Source organism: Lissotriton vulgaris, chromosome 11 (genome assembly GCF_964263255.1).
Source record: "Lissotriton vulgaris chromosome 11, aLisVul1.2, whole genome shotgun sequence".
Classification (NCBI taxonomy): Eukaryota; Metazoa; Chordata; class Amphibia; order Caudata; family Salamandridae; genus Lissotriton; species Lissotriton vulgaris.
The window spans coordinates 967361268-967388840 of NC_141699.1; the positions used below are offsets into that span (position 1 = coordinate 967361268).

A 27573-nucleotide genomic window follows, 5' to 3' on the forward strand; every position below is an offset into this window, starting at 1 on the left:
AAGGGCTGGATCACAAAACATTTTTTAATGGTGCTATTACATGCATTTAGTGGTAAGCAAAGGAAGTGATTGATGTAAACATCTTTCACCAGCATACTGTAAAAGGCATTGTGCGTTGGTAATAATGTGTGAAAAGAATATTTATACATGTGTTAAGTGTTTTTGTGCTGCTTACTTTTGTAATGTTACTGCATTGTGCTATTTGTGTGTTGTTTTGTGTTGCATTCTGTTTTAACTGTTTTGTCATGCAGTGCACTGTTCTGGTTTAGTTGTGCTGTTATGTTGCTCTGATGTATGCTATTGTATTTTGTCATGTTGTGCTCTGGTTTAATTTTAGAGGATTTTAGATGTGGCAACACATGCACCTACATTTCCAGCCAAAATCAGCATGCTCATTTAAAGTTCCTGTGACAAGCATCCATTAAGAACAGTCCATGAGCGAAAATTTTGTTTTTCCAGGTCTTAAAATATTTAACACTTGTCAATCCCAAATTGTGGCAGATGCCATTCTTTAAATTAGCACACCCATTGCTCACTTATGTGGTACGTACCCCCAGGTCTCACTTCATGAATGTGGCCCCTTTCTTTAAATTAGGCATTCTGTTCCTGTAAAATTAATAGTTAATGAAAGCACATTTTGGGAGGTGCCAGTCTGTGTGGCACCCAAAATGAGGAAGTACATTTAGTAATAAAGCAGGAAACTAGAACAAAAGCAAACAGCTGCCTAACCAAATATCAGATTTGCTCCAGTAAAGAAGAAACCAGAAACCTCCCCAACGGCAACAGTGCCCAGATTGGTGCAGAGAAAGGTAAAAACGTTTATTTTTAATCATACCAACTGTATATTTCTTTAATTAAACTATAGACTAAGGCCTCACGTAGAATCTGGGGGCACCTGAAAATCCTCCAATTTCTGGAAGAAATTCTAATTAATGTCTCGAGTGTACAACAATATCGTTACGGTGGAGGAAATTCAACTTGTGGATTCTACTCCATGTTTAGAGAACTCACCAAGAAATTGGTGGATTTGCAGTCCCTTTTGAACTCTAAATGATGCTATAAATTGGCCAGCATTATTTTGTAAGGTGCAACATGTTAAATTATTGTGAACAAGTAGAGAAGCCTTATAACAACGACTTGATGAATGAATGCAGAACCTAATTGAAAACTCTGCACATGAACTTTTATTATTAAGATAAAGGGAACTGGGTTCATGCAACGAGAGTGAGACGACATAAAATGTGGCTTTATGTAAAACACATTTTATGTAAATCAATAACAACGACCCTTGCCTATTCTGCAAGTTAGAAATAGCTCCCTTTCAAGACACATTTGAATCTGTTTTTCATTCATATTTGTAACCATTTTTGCAATTATTCAGTCATTCATTCGAAAAGAGATGTGAAGTGTACTGGACTATTTAGTTTAATATAAATAGCTTGATCCTTTTTCTATGGATGGAAGGATGCAAACGAATATTTGATATTTAGTGAGTATTTTAAACAAAAAAAAACACAGGTATTTAAATAAATAAAATACCAGCCAATTTCCACTTTTACCAGTGACTACAAAAGCTGAATTGAATGTTTTAGTTTCAGTACGCAAAAGCCAAAAGCTGCTAAGATATTCAAATATTATACATTTTGGCCAGAAGCATTTTTGAAAAGTATTATCTCATGTATACCACAATCCGACACGTACCTTTTCTTTTTGTAAGTAGCACGTTATTATTTTTTAGACAATATCTATACAGGACTGTAATTCATAAGAACAAATACATCTGTAACATCATTATATTATCAAACTTCCCATAAATAATCCTATAGTTTAACAATTAATATGGACAAGGGACAAATATTTGTCATATTTAAATTGCAAAATTAATATTTGTTTACCGATATTCACAAGAAGTAATAAATGGAGTATAATTATTCATATCCACATGTCGAACAACATAATACAAAATATCTTTTCTGATTTCTTTTTTTTTATTCCTAGCAATGAACACGACTCTTTCCAACCTTTCAAATGAGACATCATCTTTTGCAACCAGCTGCAAAAGGGACACAACAATCAGCCATATTGTGTTTCCCATTCTGTACACTGTGCTGTTCTTCATTGGGCTTATCTTGAATGCCTTATCCATTTGGGTCTTCTTCCAGGTTCCCAGCACATCCATTTTCATTGTCTACCTGAAGAACACTCTAGTTGCTGACCTTGTGATGACCCTAATGCTACCCTTCAAAATTGTCACTGACTCAGGCTTAGCCACATGGCAACTCAAAGCATTTGTTTGTCGCTTCTCAGCTGTGATCTTCTATGAGATGATGTACATCAGCATTATCCTGCTTGGACTTATAGCACTTGATCGATTTCTGAAGATCGCGCAGCCATTCGGACGGATCCAGATGCAAAACGTGACCCATGCCAAGATCATTTCTGCGTGTGTATGGCTGGTGATATTTGGCATCTCGCTGCCAAACATCATTTTATCGAGTAAGAAAGCTACACCTTCCTCTGTGAAGAAATGCTCTTCTCTGAAAACAGAATTGGGCCTGCGATGGCACTCCGCAGTCAACTATGTGTGCCAGGTCATCTTCTGGACGGTCTTCATACTCATAATCCTGTTCTACACAATTATCAGCAAGAAGGTCTATGAATCCTACAGGAACTTCAAGAGGAAGGTCAAGGAGACGAGAAACAGGATGAAGGCCAAAGTGTTCATTGTCGTAGCCGTGTTCTTCGGGTGTTTCGGCCCATTCCACTTCACAAGAGTGCCATACACGCTGAGCCAGACTGGAGGAATCCCAGACTGCACAGTCCAAAACCAATTGTTTCTGGCAAAGGAGAGTACCCTGTGGCTGGCAGCTAGCAATATCTGCATGGATCCACTGATCTACATTTTTTTGTGCAAGCCATTTCGGGAAAAGCTTTTGAACATGACATTTAGAAAGGCTACAAACTTAAGTATGGACACGGCAGCCACAGAAATCAACAACGAAACAACAATGTAAAACATTAAAGCACTTATTGATAAACATTTCTTATATTTCAAATAGAAAAATATGACTGTCATCAATGAGACTATGCCTGTCTATTCTGATTTACAAATTTGTTGTAGACATTGTGTTCCAGGTAGTCATAAACTTCGATCAGAGAACCTTTCACTATTGTGTAACTGTGTTGTGTTTGGGACAACTATTGTACATCAGGGTCAAAACGGAAGACTCAACAGCAGGATTGTCCAACTTAGGTCCAAAAGGAAAGAATCCATGCCACATTTTGAAGGTAAGCACATAAGATACATTCTCATTAAATGAATGTAATTGAACCTCATTTGCAGTTGTTGTTGGTCAGTGTTTATCTGGACCTCTGACATTGATCCAGCTCCCCACAATCCGTACCAAGCACCCCTATTTAAAGGTTTGTTCCTAAAGATAAAAGAAAATTCTGCCAAACCATTCTCACTCAGTATATTTAGCTTGCACAACCATGTTTTGTCAATGATGCATAAATTCTGCAGTTGCGGAAATAGAGACGGAAGAATGTGGTTTGCCAACTAAGTGAACATGTGTTACAGGTTTTTTTTTTTTTGACGAAGATGCTGCTGTTAGGTACAACCCCCTATATGTATATAGAACACGAGCATGGCATTCAATACATAAAGTAAACCCAAAAATGCAAAGTAGATGCAAACGCGATCTGAAGCTGTTCTCAACCAGTATGTGTAGCAATATTCATGTTTCTTTCTATTGTGTCAGCTCCCAAGCACTACAATGTTCTGCCTTTTCTTCCTAGCTTTAAATTGTAAAAATGTTTAATTATTCCTGCACCTCACATCAAACAAAGCAATGTTGTTGAGAAATAACATCAATGAAACAATATAGCATGCACTAGAAATTACATATTGTGTTTCTTATGCAATTGTGTTTATTTGATGTATTTCCAAATAAATTCATTATCACAAATTGACATTAGGATGAAAGATCTTAATACTGAAATGTGCACGGATGCACATTTGTACTGCAGGGGCGAAATGTTCTTTTAGTCTTAAGAAAAGGACATTTTGGTGCATGATGCACCAACTTTTGCACCTACACTCAAATATTATTCATTTTTAATGGTTTCTCTTTTTACTCTTTATTACTCCATCTTTGATATGAAAACAATGCTGACTAAAAGTTTGATGTCTTCTTTAATGGTTTTGAGTAACCAAATAAAGCTTTTTATTCATTCATTCATTCATTCACTCAAATAATGTATCATGTCACTTTCCCTAAGGGTGCAAATGAGGGGATTTTCAATCATTAATAAAGATTGATATTTCCTCGTGTGGTTGTTTGGTTCACTTTCCTAAACAACATGTTGAAATGTTACCATGTTACCTTTTCTTAGTAAGTATTCAAATAATATTCGTTTCAATGCAAGAAAAGTGGGACACTCCTGAAAATAAAGTTCCATATATTGTAGGTTTTGAATATTTGCTTAAAAGCAGTAATTGCTATAACGATACTTATGATATTATCTGTCATCGACGTGCCTTTATTTGTCAATTTGTTACTTAATTTAATTATTAAGAAAGTTTTCAAACTGTGGCAAGGTGTTAAGTCGAGTGTAAGGTTAAAAATAAAACTGCTTTAGCTCATAATGTATCCAGTGCTTACAACCAATCAAGTAAGTGAAATCATATTCTGTAGGTACTGTTGGAAAGTATAGTGACAATGGATTGGTTAGGGGATGCCTTGTCATAAGAGAAGCTCTTCCCAATTGCTCATTGGCCAACAGTCACCTTCATTGAGGTTGGCAGACAGATTCTGACTACCTGTGCCTGTCTCCATCTCAACAACCCACTGCCATCTCAGACTCAGCATGAAGAGCTGGGTAATGTTCTACAGGTGAGGATGGTAAGTAGGCATTGGGCTATGGTGGATAAGCCTGGTTCTACACATCCAGCAATAGCTTCTGTGGTGCTGTCCTATGCCCGACCTACCTGGGCTGGAGTGCCTCACAGGCCCATCACTTCCTGCACTCTTCGCTGCTCTCCCTCCTACTGATCCAGAGCTGTGCTCCTCCTGACAAGTGGTACTGAAAGAAACACAAAACAGTAGATGGGTATTTACGCGGATTACAGTGCATTCACCCCATTACACCATTTCTCCTATTAGTAGAGAGGTTCATTGTTTAGATTTCACTTTAAAAGTCGCTCTAGTGCTTAATTTGAGCTGGTGGTTTCCAGTGCTCAGAACTGGCACCTAATTGGTTTCCGGTGCTTGGCACAGGCACTTAATTATCAATAGTACTATCACAAGATACCAGTAGGTCAAACAAAAAGAAAACTGTCTGAAAAACGTGTTGGTTAGGGAACAGTCACCGGGTCTATATGTCAATAGTACGTGGTGAACATCAAATTGATTCCCATCAGATACCCATCCTGTGCCGCCCTACATCATTTGGGATCCTTCACCCGAAGGAATTGACAAAAAACCACTTGGAATTAGGTGAACTGTAACCTAATCAAGTGGAAAAAACTCAAATGTGATGGGTTGATATGTGTGGCATAAGGAGGGTAAGATTAAATAGCAGTGCACAAAATGTGTTGTAGTAACTAAATAGACAAGTGTGTGAATATTAAGATTGGGTTGTAGAAGTGGAAAAAGTGCTTTAATGGTATCCTATCTATACCCAACAATAAAAACAGTGCATGAGTGTATTAAACTTATATATACTCAGATGTTATAAAGGTCGACATGTTTCTGCGGTAATTAGAGTCAAAGGATCTCCTCCAGCTTCATCAGGACCTTATGTCAAATGCTACTGCATATAAGTGAAAGTTTTAAAACAAAAGTGATGAAAGTGTCACCTGAAATTCGCCTGCTCAGTCAATCACGAGGGACGAACATTCAAAGAAAAGGAGAAAAACACATAGTTATGACAGTTTACTTAGCACATAATGAATATGTGTGTTTTTTTAATTTGTGGCCAATCATTTATTGGTCTCACGGGCTCAATGAGTAGATCATACAACATGGTCACCCTTTATAGTGTGGGACCTTATTTTTAAGACATCACTGTATCTTTTACTCACCCATTTGATGGGGAATATACGCTCCACCTCACCTGGCTACAGCTCAGGTAAAAACGGAGCACCTCTTTGTGAGAGAGAAGGAGGGAGGGGAATAGAAGAGGAAAGATACATAACCATTAGACCTTGTATCTATGTATTTTGCACGACAGCCAAGGTCAATCATCTGTTGTGTTAAAGATAAGGAAATTGCTTGATCAAAAGTTGGCCCAATCGATAATACCCATGAGTACACCGGTGGATGTTTATTCATTTGATATACTCATGAACGAGAGCGCACACCTTTGACCTGCCTGGTTATTGCACACAAGGTTATATTCGTGAGAGTTTATGCAGAACATTATGCATACTAATATACTCAGAAACGGAAGCGCACATCTTTGCCCTACCGGTTATTGCACACAAGATCGTATTTGTGAAAGTTTATGCAGAACGTTATGCCCAAGTCAAATGAGTGACGAGTGTGTCAGAAGATGAGGAAACCATCCTCCAACATTCGTCTACTCGTCAAAGAAAAACGAGTCTTTACCCAGTTACAAAGAGAGATATGCCATTCTCTGTTTTAAAGAACGATGTAACGCACCTCTGCCCCGCTTACCTGTCCGTCGGTACTCCGGACATCCGTCTTGGCTGTCATGGAGGGAGGTACCGAATGGACAGGAAGCGGGTCTTTATCCTTCCTTGTCGGTGATCATCTGAGACATGATTGGATTGCCGTGTCACATGACTGACGTCTTGCGTCATCGCGCTAGTCACCTGATACCACGTTACGAGTGACGTAGTGCTAAATGGCAAAGACGCCCTTCCTCTTACGTAGGAGGAAGGGCGTCTTTGCCCTTCCTCCTCAAGGAAGGATAAAGACCCGCTTCCTGTCCGTTCGGTACCTCCCTCCATGACAGCCAAGACGGATGTCTGGAGTACCGACGGACAGGTAAGCGGGGCAGGGGTGCGTTACATCGTTCTTTAAAACAGAGAATGGCATATCTCTCTTTGTAACTGGGTAAAGACTCATTTTTCTTTGACGAGTAGACGAATGTTGGAGGATGGTTTCCTCATCTTCTGACACACTTGTCACTCATTTGACTTGGGCATAACGTTCTGCATAAACTTTCGCAAATACGATCTTTTGTGCAATAACCAGTAGGGCAAAGATGTGCGCTTCCGTTTATGAGTGTATTAGTATGCATAATGTTCTGCATAAACTCTCACGAATATAACCTTGTGTGCAATAACCAGGCAGGTCAAAGGTGTGCGCTCTCGTTCATGAGTATATCAAATGAATAAACATCCACCGGTGTACTCATGGGTATTATCGATTGGGCCAACTTTTGATCAAGCAATTTCCTTATCTTTAACACAACAGATGATTGACCTTGGCTGTCGTGCAAAATACATAGATACAAGGTCTAATGGTTATGTATCTTTCCTCTTCTATTCCCCTCCCTCCTTCTCTCTCACAGAGCGGTGCTCCGTTTTTACCTGAGCTGTAGCCAGGTGAGGTGGAGCGTATATTCCCCATCAATTGGGTGAGTAAAAGATACAGTGATGTCTTAAAAATAAGGTCCCACACTATAAAGGGTGACCATGTTGTATGATCTACTCATTGAGCCCAATAAATGATTGGCCACAAATTAGAAAAACACATATTCATTATGTGCTAAGTAAACTGTCATAACTATGTGTTTTTCTCCTTTTCTTTGAATGTTCGTCCCTCGTGATTGACTGAGCAGGCGAATTTCAGGTGACACTTTCATCACTTTTGTTTTAAAACTTTCACTTATATGCAGTAGCATTTGACATAAGGTCCTGATGAAGCTGGAGGAGATCCTTTGACTCTAATTACCGCAGAAACATGTCAACCTTTATAACATCTGAGTATATATAAGTTTAATACACTAATGCACTGTTTTTATTGTTGGGTGTAGATAGGATACCATTAAAGCACTTTTTCCACTTCTACAACCCAATCTTAATATTCACACACTTGTCTATTTAGTTACTACAACACATTTTGTGCACTGCTATTTAATCTTACCCTCCTTATGCCACACATATCAACCCATCACATTTGAGTTTTTTCCACTTGATTAGGTTACAGTTCACCTTATTCCAAGTGGTTTTTTGTCAATTCCTTCGGGTGAAGGATCCCAAATGATGTAGGGCGGCACAGGATGGGTATCTGATGGGAATCAATTTGATGTTCACCACGTACTATTGACATATAGACCCGGTGACTGTTCCCTAACCAACACGTTTTTCAGACAGTTTTCTTTTTGTTTGACCTACTGGTATCTTGTGATAGTACTCTTAATTCTGGGGATAATACCTCTGTAGGTCGCTAAACATTCCCCATTGACCCTCTTTTTATTAATTTTTACTTAATTATCAATACCATACTTATCAAACACAAGGAGATGATGAACGGTGCGCCGAAACTTTTCAGACACTCACCCCCAGTCACAGATCTGGGTTAAATCCATCAACGCTCTTTAGCTCACTTCCCCACCCCAGTTCAGACACAGCTATATGCAAATCAATCTTGACCCTGTGCGTAATGGGAACAGTCCACCCCAAACTGCCAAGCCACGTCTTCTCTGGACCGGAAACAAGCATCCTGGGACCGATTTTGGACTAACATCCCTTATCAGCCAGGCTAGCTTGAATTCAGCAGCAAAGTGAGCAAGGGACAGGTTAATGGTGCTTTTACGAAGCTTCAACAATTTCTTTCAAATGTTGCAAATAAATACGCTACTCCAAAGTTTTTTTTTCCAATCTCCAAACTGTATTGTTGCATCATAATACTTTCTTTTCATAATCAGTGCATGAACTTTCATTCCCAAAATGCATTATTGCTGGTTTACCATTTTCTTTTTATACCAATGCATTTCGGCTGACTGGCCTTAATCTGGGGATTATCTACAAGATTAAATATTATCTGACATTAATTTGCTATTTCTTTAATAGTTCAAGGAAGACAAGGCTTTTCTGTGTCCCAGTTTATACAAGCCCATTGTCTCATGGTGTCAAAGCTTATGAAATGCCACTGTGTGCCCATGTTAGTCTGTACGAGGACTCTGTATAACTGTTTTATCCTGTGCTAGGTAAATATGTGCGCATGTATGAGGTGACCATCCTGAAGATGTTAATCTGTGTCTGAGGCAAGTGATCTTCCTTTCATACATGAAGCAGGTACCTTATATCAGGCAAGCCCTATACGTCTTCCTTTCACTTAGAGGCTACCACTCTGAAGTCTTGACCTATGTGCATGGGGTTTGAAACCCATCCCTGGACCTAATTCACGTGTTTGAGGTGCAGTGGCGTATCCGCACACCGGTCAACTCAGAACACGTTTGCAGTGGCTGAGGGTGGGTGGGGCTTTCACTCCGAGTCCAAGAGATGAAATGGAAGGGGAGGGGCAGTAGGAAGGGGCGGTGCTTAGAGACTGTCATGGCCGAAGAAAACTCTTAACACTCCAACAATAAAGGCTTCTGAAACGTGTGTCCTGGGTAGGATAAAAAATCCTTAATGGACATTGAAAGCACAGATTCTCTAACACACAAGCTGGAACCCTACTTTCAGAGGGGGAATGTGCTCACCTTATGAAATCAGCAGTCCCTGGAAGAGTGTTCAAAGAGACCCAACATGGTGTGACACACAGTGGCACAATATATATCACAATATAAAGATACACAAAATGTTGGGCATATATATTTACGAAACGTCCTAGATCTACTATAACATGCTACACCACAACCTGGGTTGAATATTCCTTGTGTGGAGTGCTATACACAATGGGCAAAGGATATGTTTTTTAGCCCACAATGGGTGGGGGAGGCAGCACATGCCACAGACCAGCTTGTTGGGTGTGAAAAAGGCAGCTTTATTGGAAACAGGTGCACCTTACAAATAAATTCCATTGGCCTGTGCCGTACAAAACTAAACCTCACTAAATAAATACTTCCTAACATACCCCTACCCCCTCCCCTAAACATGGTTTCCCCCTACAACAATTATAAATACCAACTTGCAACTTCCAACTTCTTTAACTACCAAATTAAATAACTTCTTATATCTACCCCAACTGTAACCAGACCACATACAATCCCCCCCCCTAGTACTTAGGAAAAAACACCACCACAACGACCTGTACAACACACCAGCACCTGCTCCAGCGACAAAACCCCATACAATATGCTTCCCTAATGCACCCGTTCACAACAAGACCACCTCCCCAAGACCCAACACACCACCACCAAAACCAGTTACCAATCCAAAAATACCTAAAAAGAGTGTATAAACTGACAAAAGGGTGGGAGGAAGGGAAAAAAGGGAAAACTCCCAGGACACCTAGACCGGCTGCTGGGTCACTACCACCAAAATGGTGGGTAGTACCCTAAAATGGCTGGTTAAATAGGCTTGTAGTCCAAAAGTAGCCCAAAGCTAGCCCACCCAGCCCAAAACGATCCCAGAGAACCCAACCAGCCCAACTGAGGAGCAGGCTGCCCTCCCCCCAGGCCTAAACCCCCCAGGGGAGCAGGCCTCCCGCTGGTCGGCCGCCCCCCCAAAGCCCTATTGGGCCCACAATGAGTGGGGGAGGCAGCACATACCACAGACCAGCTTGTTGGGTGTGAAAAAGGCTGCTTTATGGGAAACAGATGCACCTTACAAATCAATTCCCTTGGCTTGAGTCGTACAAAACTAAACCTCACTACAACAATTATAAATACCAACTTGCAATTTCCAACTTCCTAACTGCCTCACTATATAACTTCTTATATCTACGCCAACTGTAACCAGACCTCATACAATCCCCACCCCAGTACTTAGGAAAAAACGCCACTTGGAAGTCGTCCTGATGACTTCAGACCCCCCATTAGGCATCCTGTCTCTTTGGATATCTGTGTACCCCAATGACCTTATCCAAGACCTCCTTCAATTGTACAATGTATAATTCCATCCCATACCACGATAAATGGACTCCGTTCTCACTAAAAAAATACGGCGCTCCATAGCGCAATTCTGGATGCTCCATCCTACCCAAACCTTCTTTCTCACAACACCTCCTCATCTCGCTGTTGATCTTCCTGCGCACCCTGTCTATGGCCGCCGGCTGCTCCGCCCCTCTCCAAATCCGCCTAGGTATGAACTCTGACCATATAATATGGCAACCTGACCACCGGCGCCTCATCTCCAACAAATCCCTCTTCATCTGCTTCACCAGTGCCAGGCCCTAGCACTGAACCAAATCGTTCTCCCCAGGTGGATAACCAGCACATCTGGACACACACCCTTCCTCACCATCTTATTCAGCGCCGGCAACAATTCATGCCACCTCATGCCCCCTTTTCCATGCCAATGACTGACAAACAACCCATGATCCAAGCCCAAATTCATATTCTGGTTCTTATCCCACTCTGCACGCTCCGCCCACTTCACGAATGAATGTCCCACAATGAAGATAGACAGAACAGGCTCGTCCGGCCCGCCTCCGCACCTGTAAAGACACACATGTAAGCCACAGGCTAAAAAACATCAACAAGCCTGGTCCTCCATCCCAACCCCCCGCAACCTGATGCATTTTTTATAACAATCCGACTTCCCGCGCCCCAAACGCATGAGCTCCTCCCTTCCCCAACCTTTTCTTGCCGCATCTGTTGCCGCCCCTATGCGGAACGAGTGTGTCCCAAAGACCCTCGGTTTCTCACCCATGGTGCGTAGGGCGTGCCGCAGAACCCATACCAGCTGAGCCGCCGTCACTCTGCCCTTGTCAAGCCGTCCCCGTCTCCTCTCGCCGTTCAGCCGCCAGCAGTCCTCCCCAACCCGCCTGGCATACTGCGCCTGTCTCCACTGGGCCCATCACGGCCCACTTCCCTGCCCCCTTTTGATTGGTTTTGGAACGCCGCAAGAGCACCACCACCACTCGAGCCGTCAGTTCTACCTCCCCCACGACACCTCAGGCCCCCCTCCGAGCCCCACCAGTTCCGAAACCCAAAACGCCCCAAAGTACATCCACGACATGAGTGTGGAAAAAAAGGTCTCCTCCCGGTTACGGCAAATCGTCGGCAACAGCTGTATCAAACCCACGAGTATAGCCACTGTGATGGGCCGTCGCTGCCAAACCCTGGCACCCCTCTCCCGCACCCAACCTTCCAATCATCGCGCTCCCAGTTCACCTGCAGACGGCGCATAGCCCCACCACAACTTCCCCATTAAAGCAACTGCTGACAACTTGCGATCGTCGCTTTCGAGATCCCCCTGTCCATCATCAGCAGCATGAACTGTTCGCCCCGTAGCCAGTGATCGCCCTGCCGCACCGCCCCACCTTCCAAAAACTCCCTCCAAGCTTGCTCGTACGCCCTCCAGGTAGAAACGGCGACCGACGCTCTTACCAGTTGTACAACCCGGTCTCTCCACTGACCACAGCCCCAGCGGCACCGGCGTCCTGTGTCCGTTTGCCTCTGTGGCTAGCCCATGGAACCTCTGCCACTGTGAATGAGACAAAGCATCCGCAATGTCATTGTCCACCCCTGGCACATGTCGAGCTTGAAACAAAATGTCATGTTGCAAACAACGCAGAATAAACACCCTCATCAACTTGAGCACTTGCGGGTCCCTGTCCGACCGCCTGTTGACGACCTGTACCACAGACATGTTGTCCACTTTAAATATCACCCGCTCATGCGCTAGCTCTCGCGCCCACACCGTCACTGCAACCACCAGCAGGAAGAGCTCCAAGAACTCAATGCTCCGCCCGCCCTGCCAATGTGGTGGCCACTCCCCTGCGCACCGCTTCCCCGCCAGTACAGACCGAAACCGCCCACTTGTGCCGCATACGCTGAGATGGTCACTTCCCATTCCCAGTCCTCGGGGGCGCCATGGACACACCATTGAAACGCTCCAAGAAGGCCCGCCACAAGCGCAGGTCCTCCTTCGTTCCCACCGACAATCGCAGGTGGTGATGCAGCAACGTTAATTCGGGCATCGCCAGACCCAGCCGCCTACAAAAAGTATGGCCCGCCCGTACAACGCGGCATGCAAAGTTGAAATGCCCCAGAAGAATCTGGACCTCCCGTACCCTCACCTTCTGTTTCCCCAACATGTTGTCCACCAATGCCACCATATGCACCTTCTTGTCCTCCAGCAGGCATGCTTCCATGGCCATGGAGTCAAGCTCTATTCCTAGAAATGACAGCACTGCACAGGGGCCCTGCGTCTTCTCTGGTGCCAGGGGCACACCCAGGTAGGCCATGAGTTCCATAAAACCGTCCAGCTGCTACTGGCAGTGCGCCAAACCAGGCCGTCCCACCAAGAAGAAATCATCTAGGTAGTGCGTCACCGTCTCATTGCCTGTGTGCCAGAAAAAGCCCACTGCAGAAATGTACTGAAGTGTTCAAATAACGCGCACGAGATCGAACACCCCATGGGCAATGCCTAGTCCATGAATATGTCCCTGTCAAACTGGATCCCCAACAGCTGATGATCCTCTGTAGCAACCTGAATGTCGCATTTCGCCATAAGGGCGCCTGCCCACACCGGCGCCACCAGCCTCCGTGCCACATCCACGGAACGGTAAGACACCGAGGACAGCTCTGCTGACATATAATCGTTCACCAATGTCCCTTCCGGCCACAACAGGTGTTGAATCAGGCAAAATTGCCCCGGCTCCTTCTTCGGCACAACGCCAATAGGAGATATAACAAATCCAGAATGGGCACCTCTCGAAAGGGGCCCGCCATCCGCCCCTCCCTGAACAACTTCTCTCGCACCACCGCCTTGTGCGCGTTAACCGTTTTCAGATTCTCCGCCCACTGGCAATCCTTGGGCCTTCATACGCCAGTCAGAAACCCTCCCAGAACCCCCCCCCCGACAACACACCCGCGTTGTCAGCCCTTGGATACAACTCTAGGAGGGTCTCCATCTAGTCCTGCTTAACCGAAGTATGAGCCTTTTCCCAGAGCTCCCACCCCTCCTTTCCCCCCTACCCTCAGTCTACACCCCTGACGTCGCGGGCTGCTGCCCCTGATTCGAGCCCCGACTCCCCAGCATTGCACCACCGGGTGTTGCTTCCTGCTTCCCGCACTTGGAGCACTCATGCCGGAACCAGCAGTACTGTCTGCCACACACGCCTTTGTTGTGGTACCAACAAGCTCCAACATTGATGTTTGCGACACCCTTTCCCTGCCCCACCCCCACCACGGGTGGGGTGGGCCAGAAAGGTGCAAGGCACGAGCGGTAGGCTCCTGGCCATATAGATCATCTTACCGAACTTTGCCCCCCCATCGTCTGCTGATACCAGTCAGCATCAATCTCCCGCCACTTTGCCTCCGGGTCTGCCGCCAAGCGTGCCCGAAACTCCTCACCATAATGCGACCATGCATATCCCCATACATGACCAGCGCCCTCTGGATCACGTCCATATATTTAAACAGCGTAACCGCCCGCTTCGGGTACTTCTCGCAGTACATGCTGGCGAATATCAAAAACCCCGCCGACCAGTTTTCTATGCTCAGAGAAACCTTTGGACACTTGGCCTACTCCTGCTCCTCTTCTTTCGACCCCTTCTTCGCCTTCAGACCACGGTGTAGGAGCTTCAGAATATCCACATAGTCCCCTTCCACATCTTCTCTTTGGTGGCCAGGAACAGATGCTCCCCCAGCGTTTTTTTGATGCCCATATAGGGCAGCTTGCGCACCGGGAGATTGTGACTCTCCTTTTCTTCAGCCCCCCCCCCCCTGCTCCCCGTCCTTCTTAGCGTCCCCGTCCCCACTGATGCCTGCCCCGTCGGGCCTACTCCTGTGTCCCTCACATACCGTCCCTTATTAAGATGCACCCCTTCGTCCCCTCCCTTGGCATCTGTCCCCACTGACACCGTACCAGGTCAGGCCCCTTCTGCCCCCTCATCTGCATCTGTCTCCACCAACACTGTAACCTGTCAGGCCCCTCCCAACCCGCTCCCTGCTCTGTAGCCTTCTTTACCTGGCGTCAAGGCTGGCTTCCACACCAGATCCCGCCGCCTAACTAGTTGAGCAGGGGGGGCTGCCACTCTTTCCGCTCCACACCTCCGGGTCAGCAAAACACTAGCAACAACATTACTCTCTCCCCGTCCCTTCCCGCCCCCTCTCCTCCCAAATTTCCCCCTCCCCTGTGCTATCCTCATCATAATCCAGCTGGGATCTCTCCTCCTCCAGAACCACACCTGTAACACCTTCGAAATCATGCCATTAGCCGCCCTCCACGAGTTCCAGCCGGCTGAGAACTGCCCTTTCCCTACAAGTCCGCAGCAGTTCCCCTAAGTCCACACTCTCCCTCCTCCTCTCCTCTTGCTCCTCTCCAGGGTCCCGATCAGCACTGACGGACCTCCGTGGGAGCGCGACCGCCCGCACCAGGCAGAGCTAGCCCATCCCCTCGGTGGAGTGGAGCCTCATGCTGCTCTCCCGAGCACCTCGCCATACTTTCCTGTCGACAAAAAGAAGTGGAGTCCAGCATGTCGGGGTTAAAATGTCCACCCACTCCGCCTAAACACCCGCCTCCCTCTGGGCCCCCCCACACCCCTCCCCGCCCCGATGAATAGCCCCCTTGCCACGAGGGAGTATCCTGCAAGCCCCCAGACCACCCCACAGCCCTACAGCCCAATCCCTATCCCCCCAGCTGCCACCTCCTCCTCCCCCTTGCTCCCCCTCGCTTCAGACCAGCTCCTCCAACTCCTGGTGCACTGAAACCCCTCCCCCCTCCCCCAAGAGCCCCGCACCACACTCCCGCCCCGGCCCCCCCAATCTCCCCCATCCCCCCTGCTGAACTCCGGCTGCCCCAGCCCTCCCCCACCCTCCCCAGGCCTGGACACCGACCCGGGCCCCGAGCTCTGCCAAAACTGAGGTCACCCGCCCTTCTTCTGCCAAAGCCCCCCATGCCCCTCACACCCTACCCCCTGTGAGCAGCCTCCCACCCTCCGGGATCTGCGGCCTGCTCGCCCCTCCCAGATTCCCCACTGCACTGTGTGCCCCGCCTGCACCCTCCCCAGCCAATCGTGCTCCTCACTCCCTGAGCTGTCAATCAGCCTCTCATTCCACTTGCTCCTGCTCCAGCGGCTTCTCCCGTCCCCTCAGGCCCCACCCCCTCGCTGCACACTGCCCTTTCCTTCTTGCGGTGCTGCACCCGCCTAAACATCTGTCCGCAGGGCCCCCCCCAGCCCCCTCCACGAACGTCAGCAAGGGCCTCGGGCCTCGACCCGTCTCCCCCTTCTCCTCCTTACTTTCAGCGCAGCTGCTACTGACATGCGGCTGCGCCTCGCGCTACCCCCACCCTCCGACCACTCCCCCCATCAACTGTGCCCAGCCGCTGTCGAAGAGCCTCAACAACTCGGGGATCCTCCATGCGCTCCATATCCACCAGGCGCCGCACACCGCTCCACAGCACCAGGTAAACAGCCGTCCGCTTGCCACAAGCCCACAGCTAAACCCAGAAGCCCAAGGCACAGCTACATCCAAGCAGTAGGCCAACCACCAAAAAAGCGAAAACCCCCAGGACACCTAGACCGGCTGCTGGGTCACTACCACCAAAAGGGTGGGTTGTACCCTAAAATGGCTGGTTAAATAGGCTTGCAGCCCAAAAGTAGCCCAAAGTTAGCCCACCCCGCCCAAAACGATCCCAGAAAGCCCAACCAGCCTAACTGAGGTGCTGGCTGCCCTCCCCCCAGGCCCAAAACTCCCCGGGGGGGGGGGGGCAGGCCACCCGCTGGTCGGCCACCATGCCCCATAGTGAGTTCAAACAACAGAAACAAAGCCATAGAGGGCACACCAGCTCTGATTACTTTGAGGGACGAGGTATTAGTGCTGTATCAGCTCCGAGCAGCTTCCTTCATCGTTCTGCAGGTACATTCTCATTGGCTCTGCTCTATAACTGGAATGTTTACCTGATTGCCAAGATCAGGATGACCTTATTGCTTTTAAATGGACTTGCACCTCCTTTGGAGTAGTGCAATAATTAGATTTGGGCTACAACTAAACTGCACTCCTTAATATAATTATAACCAAATGTATGTACTTATGCAAATCAGTCCTTGCTTAGAATGTGCAGGGCAGGTGATGAGAGGGTAAAAAAGCATGCCTGTTGTTGTTTGACTCATGCTGGGCTTCTCTTGGTGAGTGTGAAGTAAATGCAAAGAGAGTGCTAGAGACAATCGCCAGTATGAGCTCTTGACAAAATAATCTTTTTAGAAAAGTAAGTTCTCAAAGAACGTAATTAAGATGAGAACTGCAAATGATAATTTCCTACTTCTCTCATCAGTTAAAATATACATTTATTTCATTTCACTAAGGTAAAACATTCGTATTTGACAGAACATGCATTTTCTCATATAACAGTTGCACATGTAATGAATGAAATGTACTAGGTGGCTATTAAAAAAGATGACCGGGCCCCAGCTGGATTCGATTAAAAAGTTGTCAATTTGGTCATTTGTGTGCCTGCTCTGTAATTTTTGGCAACGATTTAAGTTTAAATCTGTTATTGATCCATAAATTGAGCACTGTTAAAACATTATACACGGAATTCCAGCACATTTCTGTAATTTAGGTAATGTTTGTGGACGGGGAAGTCAGGAACATGATTCTGAAAATTCTTTGCTATTGTCAAATGTAGTTGTCTATGAAACATCCACTGGGTGCTGGTGTCAGTAGTATGCCCTAGAGTAGGGGTGTCCAACATAGATCCAGGATGGCCAGATCCATGGTGGTTTTCAGAGTGGCCATTAAAAAGACATTCACCAATAATTCTTATAATCTGAACTAATTTACCTTCTTAGGGGTTACCTTGGGAATCTAGCATGGATCCTCCAGGGATCTATATTCTTTGTTTGACACCCCCTGCTCTGCAGTGTGTTCCAAATGGAAAATTAAACTGATACACCAGACGCAGTGATCTCACTCAATGTAAGTTAGCTTTCAAAACCTTGTTTATGAAAGGTGCATGATTGATTTTTGCTGTTCTTACAAACAGAGAAGGAAGAATGTGGCTTGTGGTGAAGTCACATGCATCACATTGTGATTCAAGTTGTGCTGACTTTGGTAAGCACAACCACAGATGCTTATTCCCAAAGTCCTTGGTTGCAAGTGACCTGAAAATTCAGATGGGCACCGAAACCGGATATATCAGGCCAATTGGAATTATACCTTCTTAGCCAAAAATATCAGTGAAAAACATGTAGGAATCAGTGCAGAAACTTGGGCGCATATTAGCAATGGCCAGCGATAATTATCGCTGGCCGTGCTTAGCGATACTTAGATTATCGCAGGCTATCTCTGCTTTTTATCGCCCTGGTAGCGCGTAATTAACAACGCGTTACACCAGGGTGATAAAAATTCCAGAGATAGCGAGGTTATCTCCCTTTTGAAGTGAACATCTCTGGTTTTCCCTGCAAAAGGGCGATAACCTTGCTGATACGACCCACAGGGTCATATCAGCACAATCCACCCCCTATGTTAGGGGTGGCTAAGTCAAGAATTTAGCAGACGTTAGTTTTTCGAGAAAACAACAGTTTTCTCCAAAAACTAACGTCTGCTAAAATGCTAGGGCATCCTTGCTGATAGCACGAAGCCGCGCTATTGATGTCCTGACATGTAGTGTATGTCAGGAACTCCCACTTTGCATCTCAATAGAGATGCAAAGGTAGGCGTAGTGCAAAAGGGTGCTAACAAGCGATTATGCATGTTAGCACCCTCTTGTAAATTGGGCGATATTTTTATCTCTGCTTTTTTGACTTTTTAAGCCAAAAAAGCTATGATAAAGCCCTTGAAAATATGACCCTTAAATTCTTGCTTGTTATTCTCATAAAACTTGTAAGTTGTAACCCCATTATCTTGCCACCCTGGAATTACCAGAACTCATAGTTACAGTAGGTCCGGGGAAGGGAACTAACTAGGATTAACAGAGGGCATCTGTAATCCATGCATAAGAAGAACTGATCTTGTCCTTCTCAAGGGTGGACAGCAATAATTGTTTACCTAGGCATGACCTCCAATATAATAGTTGGCCTCATCCCTCTAGCACGTTTTATAACTCCTGCATTTAGTACGAAACAAAAATAATTTTCTAATAAGTTATATATGTCCGGAAATAGATACAGTGTAAATTGCTAAATATTTTTTGTGCTGTCTATGAAGATCTATTTGAGTTTGATGAATGTATTTATGACATATGGAATAAGGTATCCCCTGCGTATTATAAGTACATTACAAGTCACACTGGAGTTGTGCGACAAAAGTAATATGTATATTATTATATTATTTGTCATAAAGGCTTAATTAATTAGCATTTTGTTTGTGTAGTCAATTGCTAAGTTGGAAAACTGTTGTACTGTGTTGGATTTTGTTTTAGTTTGAAAATAACTTTCTTACTTGGACATATTTGTCTCCTAACTCCAGTGAGCAGGGATATATCGTGCTGTACACAGCGCTGATAATCAATCATCTATGAAAAAATATATTCTGAAGGTGGTGGCGAAAAGTACAGTGGATGTTTTATTGGTTTAGGCGATATCTTGTCGAGGAGTGACTGCTCATTGGCTGTGTGGCTACTCCATATGGCTGAAGAGATGGTGACCTTATGTGCGTTTTTTCCTTGTCAGAGAACCATTGACCTCTTGTATACAGCTGGAAGAAGAGCTAAACATCTTGGTGATGGTGAGTAGACTCGGTTCCAACCAAACCCAGTCTATTTTAGGTCCTTCCTGATACAGCGCATGCGCTGTCACTTGCAGTGTTCTTTTATCTAAAAAAAAACATTAAAAAAGCTTTGAGCCTGCTCATTGCTTTCCATTGGCTGGCTTCCTTGTCACTCTCATTTCTTATCTATTCATTGGTCACCTGGTTTCATATTGCTGATCTCCTTACAGACAGCTTTGGAGGATTTGGGTTTCATCTTCTTTAGATTCGTCAGACTCACCAAAGTATTGCAGGGAATTTTCTGTGTGTGCTTTACAAACCAAGCCCCCTTGTTACCCAGTGGTGTAGTATTAGTCTATGCTACCCCTGCTGTGTGAGTGGGCCCGAGCCCCAGGGGTACCCCTCAGCACAGCACACTGGGGGGCTTATTTATGAGCCCTTGTGTAGCTTTTACACCGCCGTTGCGTCACTTTTTGTGACGCACCAGTGGTGTAAAAAATCCAGCATGCTGCATCATATTTACAAAGTGACACATCTAGGTAGATGCGTCACTTTGTAAACCCCTGCGCCAGGTATAATGTATGCAGGGTGGGCGTAAACCTCGTAGAAGTGACGCAGTGAAATTCATGAAATTTCACTGCGCCACTTCTAGGACGCAAATGCATCAATATCTTATGCCTGCCTGACAAAAGGCGTACGATTGATGAAGTCACATTGAAATGGGACTTGCCCATGTTAAATGAACCATTGCTGACGTTGTGTCACTTTTGTGACACCCTCCAGCAATGCGTCATTTTTGCATCTACAGATACGTCAGAAATACTGCTGTATCTGTAACTCCTTGCAACATGATGCTTCATATTGTAATATGACGCATCCAGCATGTCGCAAGGAGGGCACAATGAAAAGTGACGCATAGCTGTTTTTACGCAGCAATGTGTCACTTTTCATAAATATGGCCCTGGGACAGGAACCAAAGTGGTAGGTGGTGGGATGGGAAAGGGGGCCCCTCCATGTACTATGCAGGGGGGATCATCACTGTTGTTATCTCACGTGCTAGGCCCTCGCTTTATTGTTGCTTTTCTCATCATGCAGTCTTGTCATGCTACAAAGCCATCTCTTCACAAGAGCAAAAATGGGTAGGGGTCTAAAACACACGGGTAAGGACTGAGTGACCCAGGCTTCCATTTTTACATTGGGTTAGACAAACGGTTGCATTCAGTTGAATTAAACTTCTTGTAATTTAACTCCGTATTTTTATTTTAAAATATGGCTCCTGTTTAACTTCAATCTCCCTCTGGCTGAAGCTGCTCTGGTGTGATGTAACCACAGGAAGGGCCTTGTTTTTAAACCACACACAGCCTGTTTCCAACTTTTAGTGGTGTCTGCAAAGCTGTTAAAATAACCCCTCAGCAATCATGCATAAAATATTGTCACTTTATCAGTTGGCTAATGGAGAGGACATCATTCAGCCCCTCACCGCCTTAACTGAAGTCAGGGGAGATCTTTCACTGTCTCCACTACCAATGCTGAAGAGTTCATTCTCAGGGCGTCTAAGAGGTCTGTATTTTATAGAGCAGCGCCTGGAAACATTTACAAACTGACAAAAAAATGCTAAATCAGAAGGTACGAGATAACACCAGGCAGTCAGCAGCTAGCCCTGTTTTTATTTATGATGTCACTTTGGTTCAAGAGAGGGCACGTAAAACAACAGCAGGAGGCGGGATAGGAGCCATTGAGATGTTTCGAATATCACGGGAGTCTGTGATAACAGAGACAACAGTGCCTTTTTTAATAAGAATTCATATTTACAAGTCTGTTCTTATCAGATGAACAAGCAGCTGACTGTTAGGTAGACCTCTGCACAAGACCTCCAAGAATGATCATTATTACCAAAACAATGTGCTAGTCTTTCAACCAAGAAGGCCTCTCTGACCAGGAGATATATCATCCCCTACCATACAATCAGAGGCCCTACAATACCATACCATACCCTACCATACCATACCATACCATACAATAACGTCACAGGCCATACAATACAATACAATGACAGGCCATACCTTACCATACAATCACAGGCCATATCTTACCATGCCATCGCATAACATAGCATACCATACAATGACTAGACAGGCCATATCATACCATACCATGACTGGCCATACCATACCATGGCAGGCCATACCATACCATACAATGCAAGGTCATACCATACTCTACCATACCATTAAGTGACAGGCCATACCATACTATAACATATGTTAGACCAGGAAGGTCCCAGGAACCGCAGACTCTGTCGCGGTAGCTTCGACTCGAGGCAGGAAGGCACTCCGGTAGCTACTTGTGAAGTAGTTGTGCAGCACACACTCACACTGACTCAGTTATGTACATGCAATGAAAACACATCAGCCCAGGTTCATTAGTGAAAACAAGTATCTTTATCTCTCCTTTGACAGGATTAGAAAATGCAAAACTCGCTCAGGGTGCAGAAAAGACAGTTTCCTCCACTGCAGGTGACTACATATGACATTCCTGGTACATGGGTTCTCCAACAGTACCACTTCTCATATTCAGGGTCAACTTAGGCAACATTCATTTTGTTAACATCAATAAGAAAACACTTCTCCTTTGTACTTGCTCATTAAAGACCACCATACAGAGGTACATATTCATGCAGGTGAACAGTCTCTAATATCCAGGAAATGGTGGTAACACTTATTTGACCCTATTCAGTCTCACAAAAGTCCTTTCTGCCAGAAGCACGCCCCAGGCAGTCAGTACTCGAAGTTCCCCGGCCCCTGGGCCCACCTCTGGGGAATTGGTGGGCCTTTGCTCCTTTCCAGGTAAAGCTGAGGCACACAGTGATAGATCTGGCCAGCAGGGGGTTAAGGACTGTCTCCTCAACCCAGCCAGGCCTCACTCGATATTGGGGCAGTCACGGGGCTGCCACAATGCGTCTGTCTTATTCCCCAGCAGCCCCGCTTCTAATGGGGGCCTTGCCTCCCTCCCTGGGATGTTACCTGCTCAAGGGGGGGAGAGGTGGTCCTCCTGATGCGGCTCTGTCTTCGGCCGGTTCAGTGGAGGTCAGGGGCTCCCACGCTCCTCCTCAGAGCCCCCTCATTCCGGCTTAGATAGGCTCTGGCCTCCCCTTCACTCGACCCAGTAGCCAATGTGGGCGTGGCTCACTGAGGGTGCGGACGCAGGAGCCAAAGGAGGCGCGACTTGGAGGGGGTGTGGCCGATGACGCGGCCGGTACCCTGGTCGTTTGGCAATGTGCGCTTGCGCGGCCTAGGCCTAGCGTGGCCTTTACTACTAGCGCGGCAGCCCTCCCTAGGCTTCGGGGGCCGCGCCGGAAATCTTCGTTGGTGCTTCCTCCTCCTTCGATGTGGCAATGCCTGCACAGCACCCCTCACGACACCCGGGCTGGCGGCGGTGATCCCGGGCCCACAGCACTCTACGGACACAGCGCTCCTCCGGGATATAGCCAGCACCGTGGCAGGCCCCGGACAGCACGGTGAGTCCGCGACTACCTGCACTCCTCCTCTTTTCGTCACACAGGGCCGTGGCGGTGATCTTGGGCAGCAGCGCATAGCCTTCCCTGCGTGTTGGCTGGTTCAGAGCTCAGCAGGCACCAGGCTCCCTTACCTTTATACCCCTAGGTCAGGTGACTCTGCAAAAAAGCGGCAAGTTCTGGCGTCAACCTGGGGGGTTGGAAAATTCCAGAAGGCTCTGGGGACTCTATGGTGGCTTCTCTGGTGACAAGGGGTGGGATGCTCAGGGTTACAGTATCCTAATGTCCCAGCCTGTCCCCAACTACTAGTGCGTAGATTTGACAGTGGCCACTCCACAGTAGCAGGGGCCTATGACAACCATATTGTTAGGAGAGAGCACCTGCCTTCAGCACTGTTCAGCAGGTGGGAAGGCAGCCCAGAGTCCTAGGTCCAACAAAAAAAATGGTGGCAAAAATGGAGGCAGAAAGCGAAAAAAAGCATGGTAAGACCACCCTAGGGCAGACAGGTCTAACACAATACAATAAAAGTACCATACCATACCAGTGCCATGCAATACCAATCCATACCAATCACAGGCAATACCATGCCATACTGTAGCCTACCAAACTATTTCATAAATACTAATCCATACCATAATGTGACAGGCCATATCATGGCATACCATACCATATCATCCTATATAACATACCTTAAAAAATATTGACAAATTAACATAGAAAATATGGACAGAGTTAACTTAGAAAATATTGACACAGTCAATAGATCTCACATATGTGAAACCTATTGGCGTTGCCAATTCTTATTTAACTTATTCAACTACTGCAGCTTTTGTAGAGCTTTCCAACACCAGAGCCACACGATCTGTTTGTGCATCACATGCCGACCTACACCTGCACACCTATTTCTCCATCCACTTATTGATCCAAGATTTTCTTGCTCACTCCCCTTTTGAATTGTCACAAAGAGACATCTATGAATGGGGATTTGGAGAGATTATGGGTGTCATTCCCACCTACCCTTTAGTACAGGAAATCACTAGTTCGATTTTACCTTTCAACTCGTGGTTAAAGAGGTGATCACTGAAATATACCCATTAAATGCAATGGGAAGCTGTTGCCTGTGCCTGCAGCTCTCTCTACACGGTTCTCTGTGAGTTTTAGTGCTTGACATTTTATGTTTTATGTATGTCTATAGCAATGTTCATGAGATCAGTGGTCGCCTTTAGACTAAGTGACCCAGCTCGCTCTATTCCATTAATTCAAGCTTGCACCTATCCTTGACAGTCTCTTTGCAAGTGCTGTTTTTATGAACCATAATTTATGGAAAAGCAACATAGTTGGTACAAGATCCGTGTCTGCCAATTTTAGAATCTATATCGGGATACTGTCAGTTCTGCCAGTGTGTTCAAGACAAATGTGTGTACATGCATGAGACCACCACCATCTTGGTGTATGTATGCGCCTGTGACGGTTCCTCTACATATTACCCCTGTAACCTCTATGTTTGACAATCGATATTTATCCTGCTTTTAGTTGGAGACTATTTTAATGAAGACCCAACTTATGCTCATGCAGTTTGAAAGGACCATCGCCACTGATCCACATACAAAAATGTCTAATGAGTGATCGATTAATTGACATATATGGTATAAATTACCCCCTAAAATACATTAAAAAAGATATGCCAAGTCACCGATGAATGCACAACTATATTGAAGATCAAGGCCAAAGGCCCAATTCCATTATATAGTCATGAATCTCTGAGTTAACTTGCAATATCCTTTTAATGTGAGGCAGAAGGAAGTGTATTCCTCATAATACATGGTCAAATCATTAACCTTCCCTAAAACCACTCAAATCCTTGGTGTATTGATAATTCATGTTAATTGAAGTTATAAAAAATAAAAGCAGAATCTGAAAAATTATACAAGCCAAAAAGCAGTGAGTAATAATACTAAAAAGATATAAGAATCAGTGTACTGAGAGAAGAGAATACAGCACATGAGAACGTATTTTACACAAAGTAGTGATCACATAATTTTGATATAAAAAATGGAACAGTTTCTCCCCTGTTGCTCTTCCTGGTTTCTAACACAAATGAATGGGCATTCCCTTATAGCCCACGAAAAGGGCAGAATTATTTGAAATACTTCAGGTATGAAGAAGTTGAATAGTTGATTAATCCACAACAGCTGCTTCAGTTTAAAATGGAAAATAATCCAGTCGTGAATTTGAATTTACTCTTTTGGCAGTAGTTCAAGCCACACAAAACTCTTTGGCACAAGCAAAAATCTTTCAATAAGCTGCGAAATTCTATTGATCACATTACAAGAAGAATAAATAGTTTAATAAGACTGAAATTTATAGCTTTTCTGACTCTAAGGAAAAATAAATTTCTAAGCTAAGGAAAGAAAGAAAGAAAATAATTACTAATAAGAAAAAAAGAATTTACGGAAAAAAACTCGATTGACTTGCAGATAGCAAGTTCTCCAAAAAATAGGCAACAGTTGTGGCACCTAATATCAAAAATGGCCGAAGCTCAAAAACCCATAACAGCAAGCCCAGTCTCTCAAAATGACTGGGAAAAGTATCTTATAGAGCTTTATAAGGTAAATTTGGAAGAACCTTGCCAAAAGATCTTGTGAAAATGTTTGAACGTCCAGGAAGAAGAAGATGGGATAAATGCTCTGACGTAAGAACAAATTGTATTATATATTATAAGGTTTAGATTATCATCAGCAATGGGTTCAGATAGGATCCCAGTCACTGTCCTAAAATGTAATCCCGAAACCTGGAGTAAATTTCTGGAACCTCAATTCTGTTACATATATAAAACTGGTCAAATACCAAAATCATGGACCGGGAGTATTGTCATCCCCCTTTTGAAGAAGGGCTCAAGACTTTCTATGAACAACTACAGGCAGATAGCTCTGTTGGATGCAACTGGAAAGCTCTGTGCTGCAAGCTTCCTGGACCATCTGAAGGAATGGGTCTTCTCTAAGGGGGTGATTCCAAATGGCTCAGGATGGATTCCCGTCCAAAGCATTCAGTGATTGATAACATCGGACTGCTCAATAATTGATAAATATGTGATAATGAAGTCACAGATTGTATATATTGTATTTGTGGACTTCTCTATAGATTTTGACAAGGTCGATATACATTGCCTATGGAGGAAGCTGATGAAAATGGGAATTACTAGTGTTTTATTAAGATTGATTATGACCCTATATACAAAAATGTGGTGTAGAGTGCAGATAGGAGAAGAAAAGGGCCTAACTGATGGCATATCTACTTCGAAAGGCTTTAAACAAGGCTGTTTGTTGCCCCCTTACTTTTTTCCTTGTATGTAAGCGACCTACCGGAATGTTGAGTAGGTATAAAAAATGTTCCCCCTAAAATAGCCCCACATGAAATACATACCCTAATGTACGCTTACACTTAAAATAACTGTTTGAAAATAAATATTTTAAAGACAAAGGAGGTTCCTTTTAGGGGAAAGAAGCACCATATCTATTTCAATTAGAAATGAGGTGCTTAACTAGTGGAAACAGCAAAGGAGTATGTCTACTTAGAGCGAATATTTGCACAGACACTGGAAAATAATTCTCATCCACACCATCTAGAATCAAAAGCAACATCTCATGTAGGTGCTTTAAAAAATCTGTACACCTACTCAGGAAAGAGACATTTACGAGCCCTTTTGTATAAAGAGTCCACCTACGTTGACATATGCCTCAGAATACTTTCCAGAAAAAAATTGCACTTTATGCATAAATGTGGAGGGAAATTTCTTTGGAAAAAATAAATACTAGTCAGGCCACTCCAGATCAGGCTCTTCGCCTAGAACTTTCTTTGACAAGTTCGTATCAGGGGTCTCCAACCTTTTCTGTAATAAGAACTACTTATGTTGAATGACAATCATCCTGAGCTTCTAATATTAATAGTGACCTATAGTGAGCACATTAGACAAGATCGCATTAGTGGCAACCATTTGCAAGATACAAGCACGGCTGCCGGTAGTAATGTAGAAAAAGCTTATGTGTATGTAGAACTCCTCTACATGAGTGATACGTAACAGCTGAAACGTCCTGGTCACTAAAGTAATAATAATAATAGGTCGTCCCAAAGCCAAATGAACTATCACTCAAAAATCAGCTTTACGTATCATTTGGAAATGTATCCATTTTTCTCCAAACTTTGTAAGTTGTGAAAATATTTTCATCTTAAAGTAATGTTTTTCAATTTTGATGTACATACATTAATTTAATTTAAAAAAAGATTCTAATTTGGTATGCTGGGAGCTACTCATAGGTATC

At 44.7% G+C, this 27573-nt stretch overlaps 1 protein-coding gene across 1 annotated transcript; it reads left to right on the forward strand.

Moving 5' to 3' along the window:
* The first annotated feature begins 735 nt into the window (after positions 1-735).
* On the forward strand, positions 736-4279 carry P2RY13 (purinergic receptor P2Y13). Its single transcript, XM_086944136.1, has 2 exons — positions 736-809; positions 1999-4279. The coding sequence occupies exon 2, from the start codon at positions 2001-2003 to the stop codon at positions 3012-3014; it is 1014 nt and encodes a 337-aa protein (XP_086800262.1). The 5' UTR covers positions 736-809; positions 1999-2000; the 3' UTR covers positions 3015-4279.
* The last annotated feature ends 23294 nt before the right edge of the window (positions 4280-27573 follow it).

Excerpts from the sequence above, each read along its gene's own strand:
- P2RY13 (XM_086944136.1), top strand. The coding sequence starts at position 2,001 with ATGAACACGACTCTTTCCAACCTTTCAAATGAGACATCATCTTTTGCA.